Source organism: Papio anubis, chromosome X, assembly GCF_008728515.1.
Source record: "Papio anubis isolate 15944 chromosome X, Panubis1.0, whole genome shotgun sequence".
NCBI lineage: Eukaryota > Metazoa > Chordata > Mammalia > Primates > Cercopithecidae > Papio > Papio anubis.
The window spans coordinates 90708489-90735876 of record NC_044996.1 but is presented as its reverse complement, the minus strand read 5'-3'; the positions used below and the strand labels follow the sequence as shown (position 1 = coordinate 90735876).

At 40.0% G+C, this 27388-nt stretch overlaps 1 protein-coding gene across 2 annotated transcripts in view; it reads left to right on the top strand.

Annotated features, from left to right (window-relative positions):
- Window positions 1-1275: 1275 nt before the first annotated feature.
- RRAGB (Ras related GTP binding B) overlaps window positions 1276-27388 on the top strand; it is a 44431-nt gene continuing 18318 nt past the window's right edge. Inside the window, exons 1-6 of one of the 2 annotated variants that reach the window (XM_021932759.2) lie at window positions 1276-2037; window positions 2941-2974; window positions 6023-6122; window positions 11127-11210; window positions 13122-13188; window positions 15381-15603. In XM_021932759.2, coding sequence (XP_021788451.1) covers window positions 1946-2037; window positions 2941-2974; window positions 6023-6122; window positions 11127-11210; window positions 13122-13188; window positions 15381-15603 — 600 coding nt within the window. In that variant the 5' untranslated portion in view covers window positions 1276-1945. The remainder of the gene's footprint in view (window positions 2038-2940; window positions 2975-6022; window positions 6123-11126; window positions 11211-13121; window positions 13189-15380; window positions 15604-27388) is intronic. The other variant, XM_021932760.2, reaches the window with a different exon arrangement.

Sequence of the window (27388 nt, the reverse complement as noted above, 5' to 3'; positions counted from 1 at the left end):
TCAGACCCTTGCAACTGGAGGCTGCATGGCCCCTAAACTGTAATTTCTAATCTTGTAGTTAATTTGTTAGTCCTGCAAAGGCTGACTGGTTCCCAAGGTTTTTTTTTTTTTTTTTTTGGGTGGGAGGAGACCGAAGGGCTATTATCAATTTTGTATCAGAGTTAAACTATAAACTAAATTCCTTCCCAAGGTTAGTTCGGCCTATACACAGGAATGAACAAGGACACCTTAAAGGTTAGATGTAAGATAGAGTCGGTTAGGTCTGATCTCTTTCGCTGTCATAATTTCCTCAGTTACAGTTTTTGCAAAGGCAGTTTCAATAATAGTACCCTTCTCTTCCTTCCTTCCCATTTTTTCTTCTCAAAGTAATATATGTACACAGTTATGTATAAATAATACATGTAGTATATCATATATATTAATTATAAATAATATAATTAACTACACATGTATTAAAAATAGCATCTATAACATATTAAGTATTAATTATATTAAATATAATTGTCATATTATCTTATTATATATCATTTATACATTATAGAAACATATATAGCACAGAAGGGCTTCAGATAAAAAATAATAGTCCCCTGATATATCACATCCTATCCCCTACCCCACTCTCCAAAAGCAACATCTTTGAACCCCTTTGGGCATTTTTCCTGGTGTGCATACCCCTACCAGTAGTCTTTCTGTTATCAATTCTAGACTTTACTTATTTATAGATGGGGTCTCGCTATGTTGGCCAGGTTGGTCTTGAACTCCTGGCCTCAAGTGATCCTCCCTCCTCAGCCTCTCAAAGTGCTGGGATTAAAGGCATGACCCACCACCCCCTGCCCTAGACTTTACTTATTGACTTCTTACTATGGTATTTTCTGTACTTCCTGTTTTAAACAAGTGGGAAGATGAATGCGTGTGTTAAAATTCCTGATGAATCCCTGGTTTCAGCAATAACGATAATTTATACAGCACTTGCTATGTGGAAGACAGAGTTCTTAGCGCTTTGGATGTATTAATCATTTAATTACAAACTCGATTGCAAGAATTAATAAAAAGCGGGAAGGCAAAGAATGCTGAGTCTTCCCCGTCAAAAACCATTACCGGTAACCAGCAGTAAAAGAGAGAAGCTGAGAGGCACTGAAATTGCCAGCGGCTCCTTTAATTCTCCATAGCGGATGAGTGGTGCCAGGCCCACCCACATGAAACAGGCTGAAGGCTCCCAGCGCCCTACCCCGCCCGAGGCGCGTAGCCTGAGACAAGGCCACGTGACGATGACAGACGGCACTCTGGCTTTCCCGGAGCAGTCTCTATGGTATTCTTCCCAGCCCACCCATCCCTTTGGTAGCGTCAGTCACGTGACAGACTCCGGGTTTACGGCAGATGCCCACGTGATCCTGGCCTGCAGTGGGGTGGCTGCGGTGAGATACCTGGGTTCCTGAAGGGCGAGCGGTTAGGTCGTAACTACTGCCTCCGCTGGCCGACTCTCCGAGCGGCCGGGCTCAGAAGCAACGAGCCAGCTCAGGCTTTCACCGCTTAGTGCCTACGGCACGGGTCACCTCTTTCTGCCTCCTCCGCCTTCGCGGTCCTCACCTCTTTGCGGGTGAAGTTACCTTTGGGTTGCCAGACCTTGGGGCCTGAGGCCCAAACTCGGGACGAACCCCAACCCACCTCTCTTTTCCTGTCATTCTCCAACTCTTACTTTGTACCACGGAATCACTTGGCCTTAGAGCTAGCCAGCTCGGCTGTGCCTTGAGGCCAGGTTTGGGGAGATAAAGGTAACCGTGGGGAAAGCGGCCCCCCAGTGGACAAAGGCGGAGGCAAGAATAGAGCAAGCCTGGGGGCCATAGGGATGAGAATACGCGGTTGAGGGGTGAAAAAGAAAACAAACAACAAAAAACCCTAAAGACTACTGAAGATTTAGAAGGGACTGGAAAGGACTTGTTGCGCAATGGAAGAATCTGACTCTGAGAAAACGATGGAGAAAGAAAATGTGGGGCCGAGAATGGATCCACCACTAGGGGAACCGGAAGGATCGCTTGGGTGGGTGAAGGGTATTATGTCAAACTTGGAAGTGGGGGTGTTCAAATTGAAGAGAGTATTGTGAATTAGAACACTTCTCCCCACCCCCCCCCATGATAAATTGCTTTGATTTACCAGTAATGTTGATTGGTATTATGCTTTGGACGATAGGATAAACTGGAAAGCGAATTGGTGCTAACTGGGCAGAAACAACCCTTGGGAAGGGGCTGATACTCCTGGTGATGGTGCTGGGGGAGTGTTCTAATTAAAGCAGTTCTGAGTTGCTTTGAATTATCAGTAAAGGAGATTTGCTGTCACCAGGTTGGGGATGGAAAGACTAGGAAGAAGATTTGCATTTCCAGGTCAGAGACCAGTGGCTTGAGGGTGCTTTCTGTGCCAATTTGTACCTGAATTTGAGACTTATGTTATATCTACTTTGTGCCTGTGATGAGTGAAATAGGGCTTAGAAGGACAGCTGAAGGACTAAAAAGATACTTCCAGCTTTTAAAATTAGGAGGCTGAATGCTTTTTATAAATAGAGGATATTCAATATTCAGTCTTCAAATAGAGGATATCAATATACTCTATTTTTTAGAAATAGAAAATATTGTTTGATTAAAGCAGCTGCATTGTTTTGATTAAGATGATGAGAAATTGAATCTTGAATTTTAATGACTGATTTGTATTCCTAAATACATCTTCCTAGGAGTTCTCTCTTGAACTTCTACTTAGGAGATAGGGAGCATACACACAGTTTTATAATTTAGGAAAATGAGGCCTCTATTCATCTCAGGTCCCACACAGCTGTACTCAGCTGTTGTACTAAACATGCTCTTTTGTACCTCCGTGTTTGTTTATATGTCATTAATTTCAATTTCTAAGGGAATTGGATCATAGAAACTGTTTTTTGGTTTATATCTGCAGGTGGGTGCTACCAAATACAGCCATGAAGAAAAAGGTAAGACGTGTTAGATACGTCAAAACCATGAAGGTAAAGGTAAGAAGTTGATATTCAGGAAGTTTGTGATATATATACACCATCTTTTCTGGACTATTGCGGGAGCCTTCTATGTGGTCTCTCTGACTCTCTTCCCCTTGTATGCTATCTGGTTTAATTTTTCTAATATGAAAATCTGACTGAGTCATCTACATACTTAAGAACCTTTAGTAACTTCTTTAAGCCCATGGAATAAAATCCAAATGATTTCATGGTCCTTTAAAAATCTGTTCCTCAATGAGATCACTTGGACTCAGGAAGGGGAACATCACACACCGGGGCCTATCATGGGGAGGGGGGAGGGGGGAGGGATTGCATTGGGAGTTATACCTGATGTAAATGACGAGTTGATGGGTGCAGCAGACCAACATGGCACAAGTATACATATGTAACAAACCTGCATGTTATGCACATGTACCCTACAACTTAAAGTATAATAATAATAAATAAATTTAAAAAAAAAAAATCTGTTCCTGACCAAACCCTCTGCCACACTTACGCACCCTTTCGCAGCCATAAAGAATTTATTGTTCTCCAGATTTACAAATTAATTTGCACTTTGTGTAAGCCATATACCACACACCATACAGGCCTCTGTCTGCACATTTATTTTTAATCTAACTCAAATGTTACCACTATAAGGTCTTATGTGAGTTCTTCAGATGGAATTGGACACACCTTCCTTTGTGCTGTCATAGTACTGTGCCCTACGTTGGGATTTAGGCAGAATTGCTAAGAGTGCAGCTCAAGCTAATTTCTTAACCTTTTGGGGCTTCAGTTTCCTAATTTGTAAAATGGTAGTAATAATATTAACTGTATCATAGGATTGTTGTGATGTTTAAGTTAGTAAATGCCTGTAGAACACTTAGATCAGTACCTAACATGATTAGCCTTGGTAAGTCTTTCATAGGCAATTAAAAGAGGTACATTGTATAAATTAATAACTGAAGGAAATGTGCCATATTTTGCCTTAGCTTCATCTAATAATTCAGTTCTGTAACTACAGTTTGCTAAGGGAGTGTTCTTGATGAGCCTGTCTGAAGTTGCTTTCATCGAGAATGCCTAAAAATACCAGAAATTTCTACATGATTAAGAACAAAAATTAGTTTGATTTAATCATTCTGCATTGTATACATGTATCAAAACATCGCGTTGTACCTCCTAAATATATTGTTTTTCAATTAACATTTTAAAGAACAAAAGCAAACTTTTTGTGGCAACTTTAGACTGGCTCAGCAGTGACATTTCCTTAGTGAGATAAAGTTATGTAGCTAAAATTGTTAGATTAAATCAAGCCTGAGTGTAGTATATTTCATCAATACTCCTTATATTTGTAATTAAAAAATTTAATAAAATATCTTAGGATTGAAGGTAGAATATAGATTCCCTTCATTTGAAAAGCAAGGTAAGGCTGAGCACGGTGGTTCATGCCTGTAATCCCTGCACTGTGGGAGACTGAGGCGGGTGCATCGCTTGAGGCCAGGAGTTCAAGATCAGCCTGGCCAACATGGCAAAACCCTGTCTGTACTAAATATACAAAAAAAATTAGCTGGACGTGATGATGCATGCCTGGAATCCCAGGCATGGGATGGCTGAAGTGGGGTGGCTGAGGCACGAGAATCACTTGAACCTGGGAGGCGGAGGTTGCAGTGAGCCGAGATCATGCCGCTGCACTCCAGCCTGGATGATAGAGCGAGGCTTGGTCTCAAAAAAAATAAAAAGAAAGAAAGAAAAGGAAAGCAAGGTAATTGGAACTATATTTCGTAAAGTCTAGATTTGAAAGGACTCTCAAAAGTCACTTTACTAAATTTCCTTTTAGTATAAGAGTATACAACATCTTTGACAAGTGCTCTCTGTGTGAGATGCTGACATTGACAGGAAGGCTGCTTACCTTCATGAGGCTACCCTTGCCCTTGGACAATTCTCACTGTCAGATACTCTCTTGCTTTATATATTTGTTTTGATAACTTGCTTGTCCTTTTGATGTACATACTTGGAGCATCTGTTGTATGTTAGGCACTGGAGGTATGAGGGGACTCTCTCTCCCCTTGCAGAGCTCAGAGTCTTCTGAGAGAGAGGGACAGACCCCCCCAAAATAAGTAACTGCAGTGCATTATAGTCTTTGCAATGAAATAACAGTGCCATGGGAGGACAGAGGTAAGACACTTAAGTCAGCCTAGAGCATTGGACTCAGAATATCTTCTTGCAAAAATGATTACTGAACCAAGTCTTGAAGGGTAACTGCAATTTAGCTGAAGGAAGAAGGAGAATGGATAGTTTACTGGCAGATAGTACTGAGTGAAACAATGGCACAGATGCAGGACCTTCCAGAGGGTTGGGAGCAATCAGAGGGACTACCAGCAGTTCAATTAAGTGTGGCTGTAAGCTAAAACTTTCAGGCCAAGAGGGACAGGAGATGAGGGATGAGAAGTAGATAGACGAGATCAAGGAGGGTCTTATATGTAGTCTGAGGACTTTATCCTTCAGGCCATGGGAAGCTTTTGAAAAGAAAAAGGAGGGATAGTAATAAATGGAACAAGAGCATAGCTGTAAGTGGAAGGGATGAGATCAAAGGCAGAGGTGGAAAGATTGACCTTGAGCAGGAGGAGGAAGAACTTTCAGTTATATTGCAATCCTCTGCTAGGTAATTCAGATAACAAAACATTGGGTTATGATAGAACAGGGTTTAGTTTCCTCTAAACGTGGTATTTTTCTAATGTGTTTCTGAACATATTAACAGTGCATCTTAATAGCATAGAGTCAGTGTAATTCTGTCACCTAAAGGATGTGTGTCCTGTGACAGGTAAGTGTCTGGCTTCTGGAATTCTAAGTATCTCTGCATTCACCCTTGGTTAGGAAGAGTTTAGTTAGTTGTGAGTATCCACACCAGGTTGTTGGTACTGTCAGTTCAGGAAAATATCAAATCCAGGAGAGAAATAGATCCCTTTAGACTTGATTTGCTCTAGATTGCTAACTTTTTTCCTTTCCTTTTCCCTACTTTGTCCTTAGGTGCTGTTGATGGGTAAAAGTGGATCTGGTAAGACCAGCATGAGGTCTATTATCTTTGCAAATTATATTGCCAGAGACACACGTCGTCTTGGCGCAACAAGTAAGATGTTTTATCTTATCGTAAAGTCAGGTGATCTTAACTCTTAATAATCTGCATAACACACTTGTTTGCAGTAGCTTGGGGATGCAGAAAGGTTGGGGGATTTGTTATGGAGCATGTTTACCCTTTTTGCATTGATTCTCAAAGAGGTATGGCCTAATTCCAGTTACTGCTGCTTGCTCTCTTCAGGGAGGTTCTTTTCTTTCTAGGTTGTTTATGAAGTGGATTGCCCTTATCCAACTTTTTGTTTATCCTGCTATTTCTTAAACAAGCATTGTTTGTTCGTCTTGTGGGGAGAGTGTTTTTAACTCTTATACAAAGGGAAATTCATAGGTATTAACAAGCATAACAGTAAAATATCCTAAGATTTTTTAAAGCAGTAGTTACACCTTGTCTTCGTTAAAAGGTAAATTACGGTGGTGGGAAGGAAAGAGGTTAACTTGATCTGTACTCTGCTACTTCTTTTCCTGGATACACATAGATGATCTCATTAGAGTTTTGGTTCTGATTTAGGGAATATGTTGTTGCCTTTTATAGTTTGAGTGTTAGTATGTACTAATTGGGCTGCCATGGACAGTGAATGTAGGATCCTGGGAGAGCCCTTCTGTCTCTGGGTTGTACTGCCATTTCCTTCTGCAGCATTCAAGCATTTCTGGATTCTGCTTGGTCCTTTATTTTTAGGGACAGGCCACCCACTACTCTATACAGTTCCTGAAGTTTCAAAAACAACAGCATTTTAAAAACACAGTATGTTTCAGACCCTAGGAAATAAAAGAGAAGGAAACCTCATTTCTGTTCTTATGGTGCTTGGAGTGTAAGTGTAGACTCTCATAATTGGGGCAGCTTTGATGACTAGAAAGCTGTTTCTTGAATGTATTTTTTGTTGTTATTGTTTAAGATGGAGTCTTGCACTCTCTTGCCCAGTCTGGAGTGCAGTGGTGCAGTCTTACCTCCTGGGTTCAAGTGATTCTTGTGCTTTAGCCTCACGAGTAGCTGGAATTACAGGCACCCACAACCACGCCCAGCTAATTTTATATTTTTACCAGAGACAAGGTTTCACCGTGTTGGCCAGGCTGATCTCTAACTCCTGACCTCAAGTGATCTGCTTGCCTCTGCTTCTCGAAGTGCTGGGATTACAGGTGTGAGCCACCGTGCCTGGCCTCTTTCTTTTTTTTTTTTTTCCTGTTAGCTTGTTCTCTTTCTGTTCTCTTAAGCCTCTACAAAAATTTGAGGATAGTCATTGTCTGAGTTTGTCCAAGCCATCTCTTGCCTCACAAATCTTTTTTTTTTTTTTTTCTTTTTGGAGACAGAGTCTTGCTCTATCATCCAGGCTGGAGTGCAGTGGCATGATCTCAGCTCACTGCAACCTCCTCCTCCTGGTTCAAGGGATTCTCCTGAATCAGCCTCCCAAGTAGCTGGGACTACAGGTGTGTACCACCACATCCAGCTAATTTTTTTTATTGTTAGTAGAGATGGGGTTTCACCATGTTGGCCAAGCTAGTCCCGAACTCCTGACCTCAGGTGATCCTCCCGCCTTGGCCTCCCAAAGTGCTGGGACTACAGGTGTGAGCCACCATGCCCGGCCATCTTGCTTCACAAATCATGTCTTCCTTAAGTTAAAAATGTCCAGCTCTTCCATCTATTTCTCATTTGACATATTTTGAAACATTTTTAAGGACTTGTTCAAACTTGTCTACATTTTTCTTATGGTACTGAGACTTGGATGCAGGTGGAGTCTGATCAGGGCAGAGTGGGCCTATCACATCTGTTATTCTGGACATTACATTGCTGTTAGCACAGTCTAACATGTATCCTCCTTTTCTGGAGTAAGTTTTGTTATGAGGAGTCTTACCAAAAAACCCTTTCAAATATATTCAAATTCCCTTTCAAATATGTTGTTATTAAAACACATACCCTTCTGGCTTTTGGGCAATTAATATTTTAAACCAAAGAATAAATGCTTACTTCTATTAAATTATTTAGTTTTGTTTGTTTTAGCCCATGATATGTTCCTGTACTCTTTGTTTGTTAACTGTGAAATTCAGAACAAGTCCAATCCCTTTTTTCTCATCCATAAAAAAAGGGATTGGATCCTATTTTCATTTTAGCTACTTATTCTCTTATCTGATATATTAGCTATATTTCCTAACTCCATGGAGTTTGTACATTTGATGAATATCTCATCTAGTTTTCATCTAAGTCATTGGTCGAAAGTTTTGGTCAGGATAATGTCCCATGGCCTGTCATGCCTCTATAATTGACATCTGTAGCTCTGGCCTCTGGAAAGTCTACCTGTCCAAACTTCTCTCTGTCTTGATTTGATAGATTAAAACTTTTTTTTTTTCTTTCAAGTTAAATATTTGGGCCTAATTACCCTTATGGTTTCAGTAGATTAGAGGAAGCTAATGGTTACTGAACAACTGTTATTTGTCAGGCTTTTGTGTACTGTTTTATTTACTTTAGTTCTCATCTTAACTTCATTTTTATAGGGAATAAAGAAGGAGGTACAACTTAGAAGTTAATATCACTAAGCTAGGAAGTATCAGAGCTGGAATGTCAATCTATGCTCTTCCCTTATTCCTTATGCCACATTCTATCTAGCTTACCCTCTCCTAACAATTCCTGGCAGACGTATTTTTATTTCTGTTTTAAATTCTGCACACTTTGTTGAAGCACCTTTTTCTAGTCCAGTTGCTGTTGCTGTTTTTATATAGCTGATCAGAGTTGACTTATTACCCTGAATCCAGAGAACAGTCTTGCAACCAACATTTCAGAGCTATTCAAACTGCTTGAAATAGTTTTGATATAACCTAGCAGCCTTATTGTGAACAGAATTTTGTGAATTATATGAACCCTATACATTAAGGCAAACCATTTATTTAGCAAGTGCTTTTCTGGAACTTTTTGTGTAGGAGGCACAGAGAACAGGACAGAGCTCTTGTCCTTAGAATATCTCAAGCAGAACCTTTATTACTAATACTTTGTTAGTAATCACTGTATCTCCTTACAGGTAGTGAAAGTATACTTTAAAATACTATGTTTTAGGATATCATCATTAGCTAGTTTGTCATTGCTAAAGAAATACCTGGGTTCTACTGCTAAACTTATAGACAAGTTCAAAATACATATATAGTGCATTACTTTTTGCTTGATAGTCCTCTTTATGTAGTTGCTGATTTTCTTTAAAAGTAGTAAGAGTACTTTTAAAATATTACATTGATTTTAATGTTTTAGTGTTTTTCTAGTTTCTCATTGCTGAAAATAGTCCAGTTTTATTTTGTTAAACTTAGAGCCTACTGTGTTTTGAAATTTGAAGTAAGAGTACATGATTGTGATATTATTAATTTATTAGGGGGCTGCTAAAATGTATTTGTTGGAACAGTAAACTTGTCAATAAAAATGATTATGAAGTATTTTAGTCTCAAACACTGTTGACGGCTCCAAGATTTCCTACCTTCTCAAAATTCTCTGTTCCCTTGGCTTTTATTTAATGCTCTGTTACCCTGGTTTTCTTCCATTATCTTTAACCATCCCATCTCTCTTTAAAAAAAATCTTTATCATAGTATTTTCTTCTTTCTGCCCCGTAAGTGTGTGTCATTCCCCAAAGCTCTGTTCTTGGTTCTTTTTAGTTGTTCTTGTGATAATAGGGTAGGAAGACTAGGAGAGCCAGAAAGCCATATATGGAAGACATGAGACTAAAGAGGGAAGCAGGAAGTGGGTGGTTAGATCATAAAATGTCTTGTAAGCCAAGTTAGGTAGTAGGACCTGAGGGTAGAGAGAGTTTTAAACAGAAGAGCGATATCTTACAGGGCCCGGGGATTAGGGAAAATGTTAAAAAAAAAAAAAAAAAAAAAAAAAAAAAAGCAACATGAGCAGATTTATATTTTATATTTTTAATTTTCAGTTTTAATTACAAAAGTAGTACTTGTGAAAAATTCAAACATTACAGACGTGTGAAAAGCCTCTTTTCTCCCTCTCAGGCCTGCTTCCTAGGGACAACCACAATTAGTAGTTTTGAGGTTATCCTTCTGGCCCTTTCTTTTCTGGGTGTATACAATTGTGCATATGCAGAGAGACATGGTTTTTTTCTGTTTAAAGAAGAATGAAAATCTGCATTTTGGAGAGAGATCACTCTATCTGTAATATGGAGGATAGATTGGAGGGAGGCAAGGTTAGAAAGAGGTTGATAAGTTAGGAAACTATTTTAGTAGACCAGGTGAGAGATGACGGGGGCTTAGTTTGGGCTAGGGTGATGATAGTGGATATGGCGAGAAGCAAATGGATTTGAGATCTATTTAAGAGATAGAGTCAGCCAGACTTCCTGGTAGATTTAGGGAGAATGATGAGGAAAAAAGCAGACTGAAGGATGAAACTGAGGTTTTGGCTTAGGCAACTGGTTGAATTCACTGACATAGAGAAGACTGAAAGAGGAATAGATTTGTAGGAAGAAAGGGGAGATGATGAGCTACATATACTTGGATACGTTGAGTTTGGGATACTTGTGGTTTATTCAAATGGAGATTTGTAATATATGTCAGAAAGGTAGGAGAGAAGTCTGTCCTAGAGATACCTGTTTCTGAGTCATCAGTGTCTAAATGGCAAATAAAATAATACGAATAGACTAGCTTGCCTTGGGGAAGGTGGCCAAGGATGGAGTCCTGAAGAACTCCCAACATTTAAGGGACAGAAAGAAGAATAGGAATTGTAAGGGAGGATCTGCCAGAGAAGTTGTAGATATGATATCAGAGACCAAGAGAAGAGAATTTTTTGAGAAGAGAGTAGTCAACAGTGTCATGCTGCAGAAAGTAAGACAAGGACTAAAAGGTCCATTGGATTTGGTTATGGGGCCATTGGTCACTTGATGAGAATAATTTCTATGATATGGGAGTAGAAACCTGATTTCTATCCCATGTGCCCCATGTCTAAACAGTCACTGAATCCTGTCACTTCTTTTGTTATTGTCTTTCCCTTTCTCAGTAGCACTTCTTTCCATTTTTTTTTAGTACTAGACCGTATACATAGTCTTCAAATTAATAGCAGTTTGAGCACCTACTCTCTCGTAGACTCTGTTGGAAATACAAAGACATGTAAGATATGATTCCTTTTCCAAGGAGGGGGAAGTAAAGGGGAGAAGGGAAGTAGTTTGAGCACCTACTACGTGCCAGGCACTTTATGTATGATAATTCATTGAATCCTCATAGTAATCCTGTGAGGTCAATGCTATGCCCCGCGCCCCCCTGCCCACTTTCTTTTTTAATAGAAGAGGAAACTAATACTCAGAGCTTAAGTGACTTGCCCAAGGTCACACAGAGAGGTAGAGCCATGATATTTGAATGAAGATTTGTTCGACTCCAAAGCCCGTGCTTTTTAAAATAATGCTCTGCTGCTTACAATGTAGTTTATAAGAAGATAAAATTGCACAAAAGTTAGATAGCAGTCAATTTAAGCAACAGCTTTGAGATAGTCATAGGAGAAATATCACTGTGTGATTGATTATCACAAATTGTATAGACTATAATTCCTAGACTTTGATAAATTTTCAGGATAAAATCTTTCATTATTACTCCTTGGGATTTTTAGTGCCTGGCAGAGAGTAGATGCTTAATAAATGTTTGAATGAATTCAGAGGGAGAGATGACGGTAAGTGGGGGTAGCCAGGCAGGGCTTTTAGAGGAGGTGGGATTTAGGCTGGCTCTTAAAAGATGAATATAGTTTGAAAGAAAGATGGGGAGGGCTTTCCAGGCAGATGAACAGAGTAGGTGAAGAATAGAGGGGAGGGAAGTGTAACTCAGAGGTCGCAAACAGGCAGCCTGTATCCTGGATAAGACCTGTAGATGTGTTTTGTTTGGCCCATGTGATGTTTTCTAAAAATGGCAATTAGTTATCAACATGTAAAAGTTTTCATAAAAATATGGATTTCCCACTACTGCTGAAAAACTTAAAGGTCTGGTAACCCAGAGCCCCCATTCCTGCATGGCAAAGGAACCAGAGCTGAGTAACTGCTGCTCACTCTACTATCCCATTGGGTAGATGTTTACCCTCCATATGTGGCCAACTTTGCTCATATACGTTTACTGGCCTGGCCCCTGTTAGCAAGTTTGCGACCGCTGGTGTAAAGTATTTTGGGGGTTGGGGAGGTAGTGGGGTTTGGGAGGACTGTGAATAAACCAAATTGGGCTGGAGTGAAAGGCTTTATTAATGTGGATCATTGGGGAATGTATAGGTAGACTGGAAGCCAAATTGTGAAGGACCTTGAATGCCTCCCCATAGGCATGGAGGAGCCATTGAAAGTGTTTTGAATGGGGAGTGACATGTTCAAAGTAGTGTTAAGAAGATGAGCCTGACAGTAGCCTGTAGGATGAAGTAAAAGTGAGTAAGGCTTTTTGGTGGGGAGGTCAGTTATGGAGCTATTGTAGTAGTGTAGACAGATGATAAGGGGCTTCCTTAGCGTTTGTGGTGGGTTATAAAATAAGGAATGGAATTAAGAGAGATTACAAAGGACTAGCAATGTATTGAATGTGGATAGAAGAGTCAAAAGTGGGAAAAAGTTAGGGTCATTAACTGGAAAGGAAATCAATAGCAGGAGTTCATTTGGTTATGTGTTATGTTTGTTTTTTGTTACTTTTTTTTAAAATTTGTGTGTGTGTGTGTGAGGTTGGTGGGGGCAGGTGGGACAGGGAAGACTGATTAAATGGTATATATCTATTACATGTTGAAATTTTAACATAAGTATTGTAATTGGAGATTGTTTCTGCTCTAGGTATTAAACTACTAAAAAGTAAAATGACTTACATGAGAGCCAATTCTGTAGCTCAGGGTAGTTTAGGTGCCCACCTTGCCACTAAACCACACTACTCAGCTGAAAATCACCTTCTTGTTGTGGCTTTGAGCATTTCACTCCACTTTGGTCCTTCTAAATTTCATGGGTTAGTGCTTTGCTTATTTTGAATTTCACTTCACCTGCTATGATTACTAGATCTGTCATATTTGTCTTCCAGTTGATGTAGAACATTCTCATGTTCGATTTCTGGGAAACCTGGTATTGAACCTGTGGGATTGTGGTGGGTAAGTACCATCTGCTTACTTGTTTGTGAAGTTGATGTTAGTAATCATGGCATCTAGCATATCAGCATGGTGAATACACCTAGAGTAACTATCATTTGTAATAGATTAGATAGAAATTAGTTCAAAATTGACACTTGAGTCAATAAACATCTCTGACTTTTATGGAATTGTGAAAATGCCCTCTGTATTTGACATGTTTAAATAGCACTAATCCAAGCTCTATCTAGGTATCTGTAGTTTGGGATAGATTATCCCCTTTTGTGGAGGAATAAATTAGGTTTCTGTCTCAGGCATCCTGACACCAGTGCTGAGCTCTTAGCTGTCATACCATACTACTTTGTTCTTAGTAATAAAACATCAATAATTTTCTCCAGGCAGTCTCAATACTGTAGATCAGACACTGAGCACACATTCTCTAGCTAAGTGACCTACTTTTTGGAAGAGTAGGAGTTAGCTCTTCCTCTTATGAGCAAAGTATTCACCACATATTCCATCACAAATGTACACACACTATGGATGTATGCTGATGTTGCTCCCTACCCTATGGCCATTGCATCTCTGTGCTGAAGGAGCAGTATGCATTGCACAGTGGATAGGAGCATAGGTTTTGGAGTCAGATTGGGGTTTGCACCTCAGCTCTGTTAACTGTGTTATCTTGGGTAAATCATTTAAACTCTCTGAGCCACAGTTTCTTCATCTGTACAGTAGTGAAGGCAATGGTACCAGCTCATAGGGTTGTTTTGATGATTAAGATAATTTATACAAAGTTGCATAGCAGAGTGCCTCACAAAATGCATAGATATTGCTAGCTCAGTGTATCCCAGCTCTTAGCATAGAGCCAGCCATAGAGTGGGTGCTCAGTGAATATGTGTTGAAAGAATAATGCAATAGCTAAATACTCTATAAGAAAATGACTCCATTCCTGATAGCAGATGGATCACTTAACATCCTAGCACCTATCTCCATACAAATCCTTCCTCATTATCATTGGTTCTAATTTTCGAATCCGTGTTAAGACATTAGTCCCAAGTCCCTTGCTTTTAGGCACTAAGATGTGATGATCTTCGTTTTTACAGATAAGGCAACTGAGGCCTGGGGAGATTATGATTCTGCTGAGTTCACACAGCTAATTAATAGCAAAGTGCAGGACTAGAACCTAGGTTGCTGATTTTTTTCTCCTACTACCGGATGCTACTGTTTTCTGCTGGCCAAGTGGTAATTGAGAGCTTCCTGGAAAGCAGCACTTAGCCTAAGGAGCAGAGAGCAACATCTACAAAAAAATACAAAAAAACTAGCCGGGCGAGGTGGCGGGCGCCTGTAGTCCCAGTTACTTGGGAGGCTGAGGCAGGAGAATGGCGTAAACCCGGGAGGTGGAGCTTGCAGTGAGCTGAGATCTGGCCACTGCACTCCAGCCTGGGCGACAGAGCGAGACTCCATCTCAAAAAAAAAAAAAAAAAGTTACCATTGGAGTCATTTTAATGTAGTTTAGAATATTTGACTGTTGAGTTATTCATTCAGCAAATTTTCATTGAGTACTTAACACTGTTAGAAGCTGGGAAACAATGAAGAATAGTAACATACATGGAACTTGCTGTCTAGGGAAGTGAATGGTATTAATGAAAAACTCTCACAAACAAGTGTAATAACTTGTGGTAAGTGTTAGAAGTAAGAGGAATGTATTGATATAAGAGCCTATGCTTAGTGGATTGACCTATCAGGAGGCCATGGGCAGTTTCTGTGAGGAAATATGGATTGAACTGAAATCTAAAGAGACAAGCAGGGGTTAACTAGATGAAGAGGTGGGGGGTAGCATCTGAGACAGAGTGAACAGCATGTGTAAAGGCTACATAGGGATAAACCATGTGTCACTTGAGGAATTGAGAAAAAGTCAGTGTGTTTAGAATATAAGGAGAGGGGCAGGGAAATGGATCTGGTACAGGAGAATCAGTGGGACCTGGTAAGAAACAGAAAAGGGGCTGCACCAAATGGTTGACATGCTTTGCAAACTTCTTTTGTTGGCTCAAGTTGTGCCTCAAGAGGTAAGAAGGTAAGGCCAGACTTATTTGTTATGATTTGCCCTTTAGATTGAAGCCTTAAGGTTATCTTTCACATTGATCAAGCCAACAAAAATAGGTCATAAGGAGGAGTGATTGAACTGCGGATTTGCTTACTATATATTTTTTTTCTACCAGGCAAGACACCTTCATGGAAAATTATTTTACTAGCCAACGGGACAACATCTTCCGAAATGTGGAGGTTCTGATTTATGTCTTTGATGTGGAGAGCCGCGAACTGGAAAAGGACATGCACTATTACCAATCATGCCTGGAGGCCATTCTGCAGAACTCTCCAGATGCCAAAATATTTTGCTTGGTACACAAAATGGATCTGGTACAGGAGGATCAACGGGACCTGGTAAGAAACAGAAAAAGCGCTGCACCAAATGCTTGACATGCTTTGCAAACTTATTTTGTAGAGGTATAGGTTAATTTGTACCATTTTTTTCAGGAATAAAAGGTCAGCAGAAGTTTTCAAAGTAAAGTTTTGTCATTTGCTTTGACAAAACACTCTTTTAAACACATTTTCAATGATAAGGGAAAGATATTATTTATTAGTAAATAATTTTCAGAATTAGGCAAGAAATCTGTCCAAGTGATCTCACTAAGCAGCATTTATTTATTTTTAAAATATATTTGCTGCCCCAGTTTTATTGTCCTTCAAAGCAGGGAGGTAGTGTCAAGGTTAAGACCCACTAGGAGTGAGATGAAGAGAGGTTGCTGATTTCATTAGATTGACTTAGGAAACTGGTATATACCAGTTCAAGTGCCAACCACAGTGTGTTAGGCACTATGCCAGGTCCCTCATAATTGCACTGATATAGTAAATTTCTCTTTCTGACGTGGGAGTTAGTACACACAAATTTAAACCAGAGAAGGCACAGTAGCAGGTGATGTCACCAAGATAGTGGAGTAGGAGATAACCAGTCTTCATTCCCCTACAAAAAAACAAATATAGATAGTTATCCACAAACCAAAATAGCCCCGAGAAGGCTCAAAGGCCCATTATAGAAAGACATAGTAAAATGGGTAAACTCCTGCTTAGCTGTGAGACTACAGGATTGGCAAGTCATATAGTCTAGCTTCAATATAGTCTGTCTAGTTTGCTCAATATAAAATAAGAGGATTGGATTTTAAGGTCTATGCTGAAAGAGAAGATCCTTCTCTATTTCTAAGGGTATGAAACTAAGGAAAGCAGTTTTGGGATATGCTGGTCATATAGAGGAATACAGTTACTCTTTGAGTTGGAGTATAAGAATCTAAGGAAATCCTTTAATGAAAGGATGTTTTGGTAATGCTCTGGTAAGGAATACTTCTTTATATGACTAGTTACAGGATTGCCTCCACTGTTCTAGTGGTTTGATATTTATAGGTTAGCTTATAGGCTTTCAAAACCATTTGAAGGGTTCCATATTTGACTCAGAAAACTGCTTTTGATTATTTAGTAGTCTTTTTAGCTCTTCCTCAACTTCTGTCATTAAGTATTAATTACTATTTAATACCTAATAATTAATATGGTTTTAATTCAGCATAAAATCATGTGTGTAACTTGGGTCTTGAGTTTGTGAGGGCCTTGTTACTGCGCTTGCTGTTTTGTTCTTGTTTGCTTTTAAAAATCACTTTATTTCCTAGCCAAAATTGCAGTAGAAAAATTTACAGCATTCCAATAAATGAGCTCCTTTAAACATTTAGAAGTGTTTTATTCACTTGTAATTTTGTGGTTTTTTTAGTATTTTTATTTATTTTATTATTTCAGTAGCTTTATGGTTATGTGTGGTTTTTGGTTACATGGATGAATTGTACTATGGTCAAGTCTGGGCTTTTAGTGCATTCATCACTTGAATAGTGTACATTATACCCAGTAGATAATTTTTCTTCCCTCACCCCCCACAACCTCCCCGTTTCTGTGTCTCCAGTGTCCATTATACTACTCTGTATGCCTTTGTGTACCCATAGCTTAGCTCCCACTTACAAGCGAGAATGTGCAGTATTTGGTTTTCCATTCCTGAGTTATAAACAAGAGATAGTTTGACTTCCTTTTTTCAATTTGGATCACCTTTATTTCTTTCTCTTGCCTGATTGCTCTGGCTAGGACTTCTAGTACTATGTTGAATAGAAGTGGTGAAAGTGAGTATAATTGTCTTTTTCCAGTTCTTAAGGGGAATGCTTTAAACTTTTCTCCATTCATTTTGATGTTGGCTGTGGGTTTCTCATAAAAGGCTCTTAATATTTTGAGGTATGTTTCTTCTGTACCTAGTTTGTTGGAGGTTTTTCATCATAAAGGGATGCTCTGTTTTATTGAATGCTTTTTCTGCATCTATTAAGATGACCATATGGTTTTTGTTTCTAATTCTGTTTATATAGTGAATCACATTTATTGACTTGTGTATATTGAACCATGCTTGCATCCCTGGGATGAAACCGACTTGATCTTGGTGAATGATCTCTTTGATGTGCTGGTAGATTAGGTTTGCTAATATTTAGTTGAAGATTTTTGCATTTATGTTCATTAGTATATTGATTTGTAGCTTTCTTTTTTTATGTCCTTTTGTGGCTTTGGTATCAGGATGACACTGGCTTTGTAGAATGAGTTAAGGAGGATTCCCTTATTGTCAATCTTTTGGGGCAGTTTCAGTTGGATTGGCATCAGTTCTTTGTCTCATATAATTTGGCTGTGAATCCATCTGGTCCTGGGTGTTTCGTTTGTTTGTTTGTTTTGTTTTGATTTTTTGGTTGGGAGATTTTGGGCTTTTTCTTTTTTTTTTTTTTTTTTTTTCCTGATTCAAGCTTGTGTGGTTGTGTATTTCCAAGAATTTATCCATTTCCTCTAGATTTTGTACTTTGAGTGCATAGAAGTGTTCATAGTAGTCTCAGTCATCCTTTGTATTTCTGTGTTATCAGTATGATGTTTCCATTTTCATTTCTGATAGAGCTTATTTGAATCTTCTTTTCTTACTTTATCTAGCTAGTGGTTTATTAATTTAGTTTATCTTTTCAAAGAACCAACTTTTTGTTTCATTGACCATTGTATTTTTTAAATTTATTTTCAGTTTTCTTGAGTTCTACTCTAACCTTTGTTATTTCTTATTTCTTTTCTTCTGCTAGCTTTGGGTTTGGCTTGTTCTTGTTTCTCCAGTTCATTGAGGTGTGATGTTAGGTTGTAAATTTGTGATCTTTTTGTCCTTTTGATGTAGGCATTTAGTGCAATAAACTTTGATCTTAGCACTGCTTTTGCTATATCCCGGAAATTTTGATAACTTGTGTCAGTATTTTCACTCATTTCAAAAACATTTTTAATCTCCATCTTGATTTTATTTTTGACCCAAAGATCATTCAAGAGTAGACTATTTAATTTCCATATATTTGTATGGTTTTGAGAGTTCCTCTTGGAAATGATTTATGGTTTTATTCTGCTTTGGGTTGATTCGATACTTGATATGCTTTTGATTTTTTAAAATTTATTAAGTCTTGTTTTGTGGCCTGGCATATGGTCTATCTTGAAAAAGTCCCATGTGCTGACAATAAGAATGTCTATTCTGCAGTTTTTGGGTAGAATTTTCTGTAAATGTCTGTTAAATCCACTTGTTCTAGAGTCCAGTTTAAGTCCAGTGTTTGTTTGTTGACTTTCTGTCACAATGATCTATCCAGTGCTGTCCATGGGGTGTTGTAGTCCTCCACTATAATTGTATTGCTTTCTATCTCTTTTTCTTAGGTATAGTAGTTTCTGTTTTATTAATCTGGGAGCTCTGGAGTTAGGCGTGCATATATTTTGGGTTGTTGTATCTTCTTGTTGAATTGATTTCTTTATCATTGTATAGTGACATTTTTTGTCTTTTTTACTGTTGTTGATTTAAAGTCTGTTTTATCTAAGAATAGTTATTCCCACTCACTTTTGGTTTCCATTAACATGGAATATTTTTCCTCCCCATTTACCTTAAGTCTATAAGCATCTTTACAAGTTAACTGGGTATCTTGCAGACAGCAGATATTTGGTTTGTGTTTTTTTCCATTCTGTCCATCTGTATCTTTTAAGTGGCACATTTAGACCATTTACATTCAATGTTAATATTGACATGTGATGTACTGTTGCAGTCATCGTGCTGCTACCTAGTTGCTTGATTTTCTTCAATGTGTTACAGTTTTATAAGTCCTGTGAAATTTTTGCATTCAAGTGTTTTCATACTGGTGCATATGACCTTTCATTTTGATATTTAGAACTCCTTTTGCATTTCTTATAGTTCTGGTCTAGTGGAGACAAATTCCATCAGCATTTGCTTGTCTGGGAGAGACTTCATTTCTCTTTCATTTATGAAACTTGGTTTTGATAGATAGAGAATTCTTGGCTGACAGTTATTCCATTTGAGGAGACTAAAGATAGGACTCAATCCCTTTTGGCTTGTAAGATTTCTGCTGAGAAGTCTGCTGTTAGTCTGATAAGTTTTTCCTTTATAAGTTATCCAATACTTTTGTCTCACTCTTCTTAGAATTCTTTCCTTCATGTTGACTTTAGATAGCCTGATGATTTGGTAATGTCCTTTTTATAATGAATCTGCTGTGAGTTCTTTGAGCTGCTTGTATTTGGATGTCTAAATTTCTAGCAAGACCAGGAAAATTTTCCTCAAATATTTCCTCAAATGGGTTTTCCAAGTTTTTTGCTTTTTCTTCTCCCTCAGGAACACCTGTGATTCTTAGATTTGGATGTTTTGTACCTAAACCCATATTTACTGGAGACTTTGTTCATTTCTTTTAATTCCTTTTTAAAAAATTTTATCTGATTGTGTTAATTTGAAAGCCTTGTCTTCAAGCTCTGAAATTCTTCTTCTACTTGGTCCAGTTATTTCTTTATGTTGGTTTTTAACTTTCTCTTAGATATCATTTAGCAACCTAATAATTAACATTTTGAATTCTTTATCTGATATTTCAAATATTTCATTTTGGTTTGGATCCATCACTGGAGAGTTCGTGTGATCTTTTTGGGGGTGTTGTAGAACTCTGTTTTTGCACGTTGCCAGAATCATTTTTCTGGTTCCTTCTCATTTGGGTAGATAATTTCCTCTTATTATTTTTAAATTTATTTCTGATTTTACTGGGTTTTTAAATTTTTTTCTCCCCTTGAGGATGTGACTTTAATGGGTGTAGTGTATGGTCACCTAGCTTTGGCTCTGGGTGCTTTCAGTGTCAAAGACTGTGTATGAGCTCTTTGGTTGTACAGAATCTTTGTGCAATGGCTTTCTTAGCTGCTGGTTATAGTAGCAGTGTGCTGGGTGTGTGAGAAGGCTTACTGTCTCCCATGGGCCAGTATGGCAGAGGTCTCATGAAGCTTATCTCATTTCCCCATGGTGTACATTTTGTTATTTTTGTGAGAAGTATACTGGGGAAAAAATAACAAAGTGCATACCACTGGGGAATGAGATAAGCTTCATGAGACCTCTGCCATTGAATAGTTCAGCCTTCATGCTAGTATAGGCACCCACAGGTGAAAACCAGCTGCAGCTGAAGCAGGTGGGTATATGCAGTTTACCCATATACAGGTTTTATATATATAGGGTATATAGGTGGGTATATCCTGTTTGTGGGCAGAAGGCCCAGCCTTGACTGAGCTGGCTGGGGGAGCTCTCTGAAATGTACTGAGGTCTTTGCAAGGGGACAGAAGGGAGCCATCTCAGCTCCTCTCCCAGGCCAGCAGGAAAGCCATCTGCTTCCTCATCATGCCCTTGTCCCAGTGTTCTGGATATTCAGATCAGACAAGGACCTCTGTCCATCTGCAGGAATGCTGGCATTCCGTGTAAAGAGGAGTTGTGACTTTACTTCTTATGCAAGCCTGAACCCAGAAGGCACTCCTCTTGTGGAGATGTAGTCACCCTGAAGTGCTCCAGAAAGACTGTCTATAGGCACACTCATGCTGAGTTCCTGGAAGAGAAGCCCCACCTGTATCTGCAAGTGCTGGGCAAGGGGGAGAAGTTTCCTTCTCTAGGTCCCTTCGTGAGCCCTGGAGCTGCCTGACTGCTGGGGTAGAACTGCAGTTTTTCACCACTGAGCATGGCCTTGCACCTGTGCCTCTGCTGAAGGAAACTTCCCACAAGTGGAAACTTCTGGGACTCAAGGCCTGCAGTCTGGTTTCTTTTGTCCCACAGGGTGCTCCCTTGATGTGGTACACTCTCTGCTCCCATAGGTGTGGCAGTCCCTGAGGGCCAGACAGCTGTGAATCCTGCTGCTCATCTGGTCTAGCCACCTTGTGGGGCTTCCACACTCTAAGCTGTTGCTGGGGGAATATGTGCAAATCATCCAGTGATGTGAAGACACAAGGATTGAAGGTCCCTGAGCAAAACAAAATCTCACAATGGGTGCACATCCAGCATGGCACCCACTGCTGTAGCTCCGGTCCAGAGGGAAAGTGAAGGGACCTTGTGCTAGCAAGGTAATGCCCTTGAGGAGTCCATAAATCACAGCTCACTCTGGTACTTGTGCTCACGAGTGCAGAGAAGCCCTCTTTGAGCTTGGACACCAGCAGTCTGCTGCAAGGGCCAGAGAGGCCAAGAGCACTCCCATCTCCCCTGTCCACAGATTACTAAGTCTCTCAGGGTTTGATCTCTGCCAGCTTCTTGTTACTTTCTTTTTTCTTTTTTGGTGTGTCACAGATTCTTCCAGTGAACTCTCTGATAAGCTCCAGCACTCTCCGCTTAACATTCCGTTTGGGCTACGATTATTCACCTGTAATTTTCGTTCTTCCTTCTGAGGAGAATTGGTCACTGATGCTTCTTATTAGCCAAGTGGAGAAGCTGTCTGATGCCTCAGGCTGTGGACAGGTCTGCAGGATGTGCAGTGGCTTAGGCTCTGCTCTGAGCTTCAGAGGGGGACAGTGTTGGGTGGATCTGGACCAAGCTGCCCTGCCCTCTGGTCTCCCAGCAGCAGGTGTAAGCACAAGCTATGATAAGGGTAGCAGGGGAATGACATAGACTCTGAAAGATTTCCCTGGCTAAAAATAGCATTACTGTGATGGCTTTCTCAAATCCCAGCTATAGTAGTAATGTACTGGGCAGATGAATAGGCTCAAGACCTCCTGATTAGCTGGGATGGTGTGGGTAAATGATGTTAGCTGAGGTCATGCAGAAGTTTTCTCCTTCTCAAGTGGTGTGTTGTTGTGTCAGCAGATGTTGTAATGGGCTGCACCAATTGGTCTCTAGCCAGGAGGTGGTGTTTGCAGGAGAGAGCCAATTGCTATGGTGGCCATGGGATTTGTGCCTGACTTATGATACCCAGGGGAAGTACTTGTGTCTCAGGCGATGGGCAAGGCCATGAAACTCCCAAAAGTCCCTGTCTGTTGTGTTATGCTACCAAGGCAGGTGGAGGGGCAAACCCAGGTTTGGGCTGGGTCAAACAGATTTGCATTCTGGCTCCTCATGTGTAAGCACAAGCAGTGGTCCCAATGGGGCTTGGAGGGCAGTTCCCTGGCCACTAGGGTAATGTTCCAGGGAGAAGCACAACTGACTCTGCTGCACAAAAGAATCCACATTGGGAGAAGGAGTAGCAGGTGTCAGTGAGACCCACCCAACTCCCACACTCTTGACAAGGTGGGTCTCACACCCACAGTCTTCTGCTGGCAACGGCTAGCTGGGTCCCAGGCAGTCTGTGTTCAGAATGCAAAACTGCCCCAGGCCATAAGCCTTCCTGCTGCCTGAGACAGAAACCACGCCTTTCAGGCCTCACTTCTCCCTGTTTGTTCACAAAGCTGGGACACTTGGCTGCTGCTCCTGTGGCAAGAGCATACTTCCCACTCGCCCCTCAGTTCTGGCCAAGGGAGTTTGTCCCCACTGGAGAGATTAGAGTGCACATCTCAGTTGGGAGCTTCTCGCATCCTGTGACCACTGCCTGAGTTAGCTGTAAGGTTCCTCTATCAGGAATGGTTTCCTTCTGTCCCCACTGGGGTTTCAGGGTACATGCAAAGTACTGCTGTTTTTCATATACTTCCCACTGCTCACCAGATCAACTCCAGTGCTGGGTAGGGTTAAGGTGCTCCCCTGTGGTCTGGCTTGCTCAACTCCTCAGTAGGAATGTGTATCAAGGAGACATTCTCTCCCCCTTTCATGCTCTGGAGACTCACAGTGGTCTGCCTGGCTCATGGTGTAGGTTGCTGCCCACCACTTCTTTCAAAGTGTCTGAAGTTTCTTTCAGTTTTTCTATTGAGTTCCTGTGTTCCTTCTTGGATAAAAGTTTACACTATGCATCTCTACACACCACTCTGCTGTTTCCAAGCAGGTGAGGCCCGCTAACAAAGCCTTCAGTCTATCATCTTGGAAAAAAAAATCACTTGTAATTTTGATTAATCATCTTATTATTTTCTAAATGCGTATATAAAGATTTCCAAAGATAGATTAATATTCTTCAAGATACTTTAAGCTTAGTTAAGAAAAGTATGTTCTTTATTTTATTAAAAATATAGACTTAGAAGTTTTAGGTAAAATGGTTAGTGTACTTCCCTAAATATCCATTTCAGCTAAGGTTGCTGCAAAAATTGTGATTTTGAACCATGAATTTTAAATCATAACTAGGCTCAAACACATCTTTCTTAATGAAAATAGGAACCATTACAATTAGCACATTTTTGCCAACAAGAAACACATTTGTTTATTCCTGTAGCACAAAAATTCGTGCTTCGGGATTCAACAAACTCTTGGAAAGCATTTTCTGCATCCTGCTGGCTGTGGAAGTGTTTTCCTTGCAAAAGGTTGTCAAGATGCTTGAAGTGGTAGTTGGTTGGCAAGAGGTAAGATGAATATGATGAATGAGGCAAAACTTCGTGCCCAATTCCTTCTACTTTTGAAGTGTTGGTTGTGCAATGTGCGGTCGGGTGTTGTCTTGGAGAATTGTACCCTTTCTGTGACTGGTGCTGGCAGCAGGTGTTGCAGTTTTTGGTGCATCTCGTTGATATGCTGAGCGTATTTATCATATGTAATGGTTCCCCTGCGATTCAGAAAGCTGTAGTGGATCAGACCGGCAGCAGACCAACAAACAGTGACCATGAGTTTTTTTGTGCAAGTTTGGCTTTGGGAAGTGCTTTGGAGCTTCTTAGTCCATCCACTGAGCCAATTGTCACCAGTTGTCATATAAAATCCACTTTTTGGTGCACACCGCAATCCAACTGAGAGAATCATTTGTTGTTGTTGCATGGAATAAGAGAAGACAACACTTCAAAATAATGATTTTTTTTTTTTTTTTTGCTCAGCTCATGAGCAAACCTGTTGAGCTTTTTTACCTTTCCAATTTGCTTCAAATGCTGAACAACCATAGAATGGTCGACGTTGATTTCTTTGGCAACTTCTCGTGTAGTTGTAAGATGATCAGGTTTGATGATTGCTCTCAATTGATCGTTGTCAGCTTCTGATGGCTAGCACTATGCTCTTCATCTTCAAGGCTCGTGTTTCCTTTGCAAGATATCTTGAACCACCACTGCACCATAGGTTCGTTAGCAGTTCCTGAGCCAAATGCATTGTTGATGTTGTGAGTTGTCTCCGCTGCTTTATGACCCATTTGAACTCGAATAAGAAAATCGCTCAAATTAGCTTTTTGTCTAACATCATTTCCATAGTCTAAAATAAATATAAAATAAACAGCAAGTAATAAGTCATTAGCAAAAAAACATAAAGCGAGAAATGGACATTAAAATGATGTCTCACATAACCACATTTACTTAAGAATGTATTCCAATGTCAAATGGCAAATTTCAACAATACAAAAACCGCACCTAGTTATTTTCTTCTATGTGTGTATCTTAGGGTTCTCCAGGGAAACAGAACTAATTGTGTGTATATGTGTGTTTATGTGTGCGCTTGCACTCCCACATGCACCCATGCGTAGAAAGACAGGAAGAGACACATGCAGAGAGAGGGGTATTTATTTTAAGACCTTCAACTGATTAAATAAGGCCCACTTACGTTATAGGTTGTAATCTTTACCCAAAGTCTCCTGATTTCAATGTTACTCTCATCTGAAAAATACCTTCACAGTGATATCTAGACTGCTGTTTGACTAAATGTCTGGATACTGTGGCCTAGCCAAGTTAACACGTAAAACTAAATATTACAGTCACACCCCTTGTCAACTTGGCACTCATACACATCTATGAAACCATACTTAATCTTCAAATAAAAACAATAACAAGGTCATACTTCCACTTAACATGATACAGTAATCCTGCATACAACCAAAAATGCACTAATCATTTTCCCAGAAGAGGATGTAAAGTTATTGACTAATGTTTCCTCTTCTTTTACATTATAATATAAAGTTAACAATACTTAAATATTATATATCATATGATATGTTCATGATAAGGGATTAAAAGGGAAAAAATAGACATTTACTTTATATACATAGATACATGTTCATAACAAAATCAAGATGAAGTACTCTTGACAATTGCAATTCTCATTTGTATATCTGGTCATGTGATTTTTAGCTGGTATTTATAACTGCCTTATTCAGTTCCTTATTACCTTTGCCCACAGCAATCACCTCAGCTTGTTGTATTCTCTGGTGGGGTGACCCAAAGACCATTAGTGGACCTTCCTGAATTGGGCATTGTCGTTTTCCATTGAGTTTAATTACAGAACATGGTATTACTAAGAGACATCCTAAGAGCTCTCCTATATTCCAGAAATACTCTTCTTCCTTACCTCTGTTGTGGAGGAGCAATCCAGCTTCCCCATGGTAGTCAGGATCAGTCAGTCCAGTCAGCATAGTAACTTCTTTCTTTGCCTGTTGATTCAGAGGCTTCAGGGACCCAAGGTGGCTGGTTGGTAGTCTTAACTTCCAGTTCAGTGGAATCACTATGTCTCCTGGTATACACATTTCTGCCTTTGGAACCGAGACCTCTAGTTTAGCAGAGCATAAGGTCACAGGGGCAAGAAACAAAAATTTTGCTAGTGGGTCACTGGAGTGAGTGGTGGCACAGTTTCCACCCCATGAATCCTCACTATGAAATAAAAAGCACCATTTACTGAACGCTGATTCAGAGCACATACAGCCTCCTAGAGAACCTTGCCTAGCTCTGTAAAGTATTGCAACATAGTTGGCACTGTGCATCTTCAAAAGGCCATTCAAACCAGGTATGATGGCTCATGCTTGTAGTCCTATCTCCTTGGGGGAGGGTAAGGCAAAAGGGTTGCGTAGCCTCGTTGAAATCCAGCCTAGGAACATAGTGAGATGCATCTCTAATTAAAACAAAACAAAAAGGCCATTCTGCCATTCTGTCAAGCCAGCTGCTTTAGGATGGTGGGGAACATGGTAAGACCAGTGAATTTCATGAGGATGAGCCCATAGCCTCACTTTATTTGCTGTGAAGTGAGTTCCTTGATCAGAAGCAATGCTGCATACAATACTGTGATGGTGGATGAGGCATTCTGTAAATCCATGTATGGTAGTTTTGGCAGAAGAAATGCATGCAGGGAAGGCAAATCCCTATCCAGAATGTGTAATTCAGTAATCATGTCCCTTCCATGATGGGAGCAGATGAGTGTAATCAACCTGCCACCAGGTACTTAGGTGATCAGCTTGGGAGATAGTGCCATATCAGGGACTCAGTGTTGGTCTCTGTTGCTAACAGATTGAACGCTCAGTCGTGGCTGTAGTCAGATCAGCCTCGGTGAGTGGAAGTCCATGATGCTGAGACCATACATAACAACCCTGCCACCATGGCCACTTTATTCATGAGCTCATTGGGCAGTTACCTGCATGGTTGGAGAAAGAGGCTGAACAGGTCATCCTATCTACTTGGTTATTAAAATTCTCTTCTGCTGAAGTCATTCTTTGGTGGCATTCATATGAGACACAAATATCTTCACATTTTTCACCCATTGAGAAAGATCTGTTTATATACCTCTTCCACAGACCTTTTTGTCACCAATTTTCCAGTCATGTTCCTTCTAAGTCCCTGACCATCCAGCAAACCAGTGGCCATAGCTCATGAATTGGTAACTAATTGTATGTATGGCCATTTCTTCTTCCTAGCAAAATGAACAACCAGGTGGTCAAAGTTCTGCCCATTGGGAGGATTTCCCTTTACCACTTTCTTTTAGGGCTGTCCCATAAAGGGCCTGTAGTATTGCAGTTGTCCACTTCCAGATGGCACCTGTGTATCATGCAGA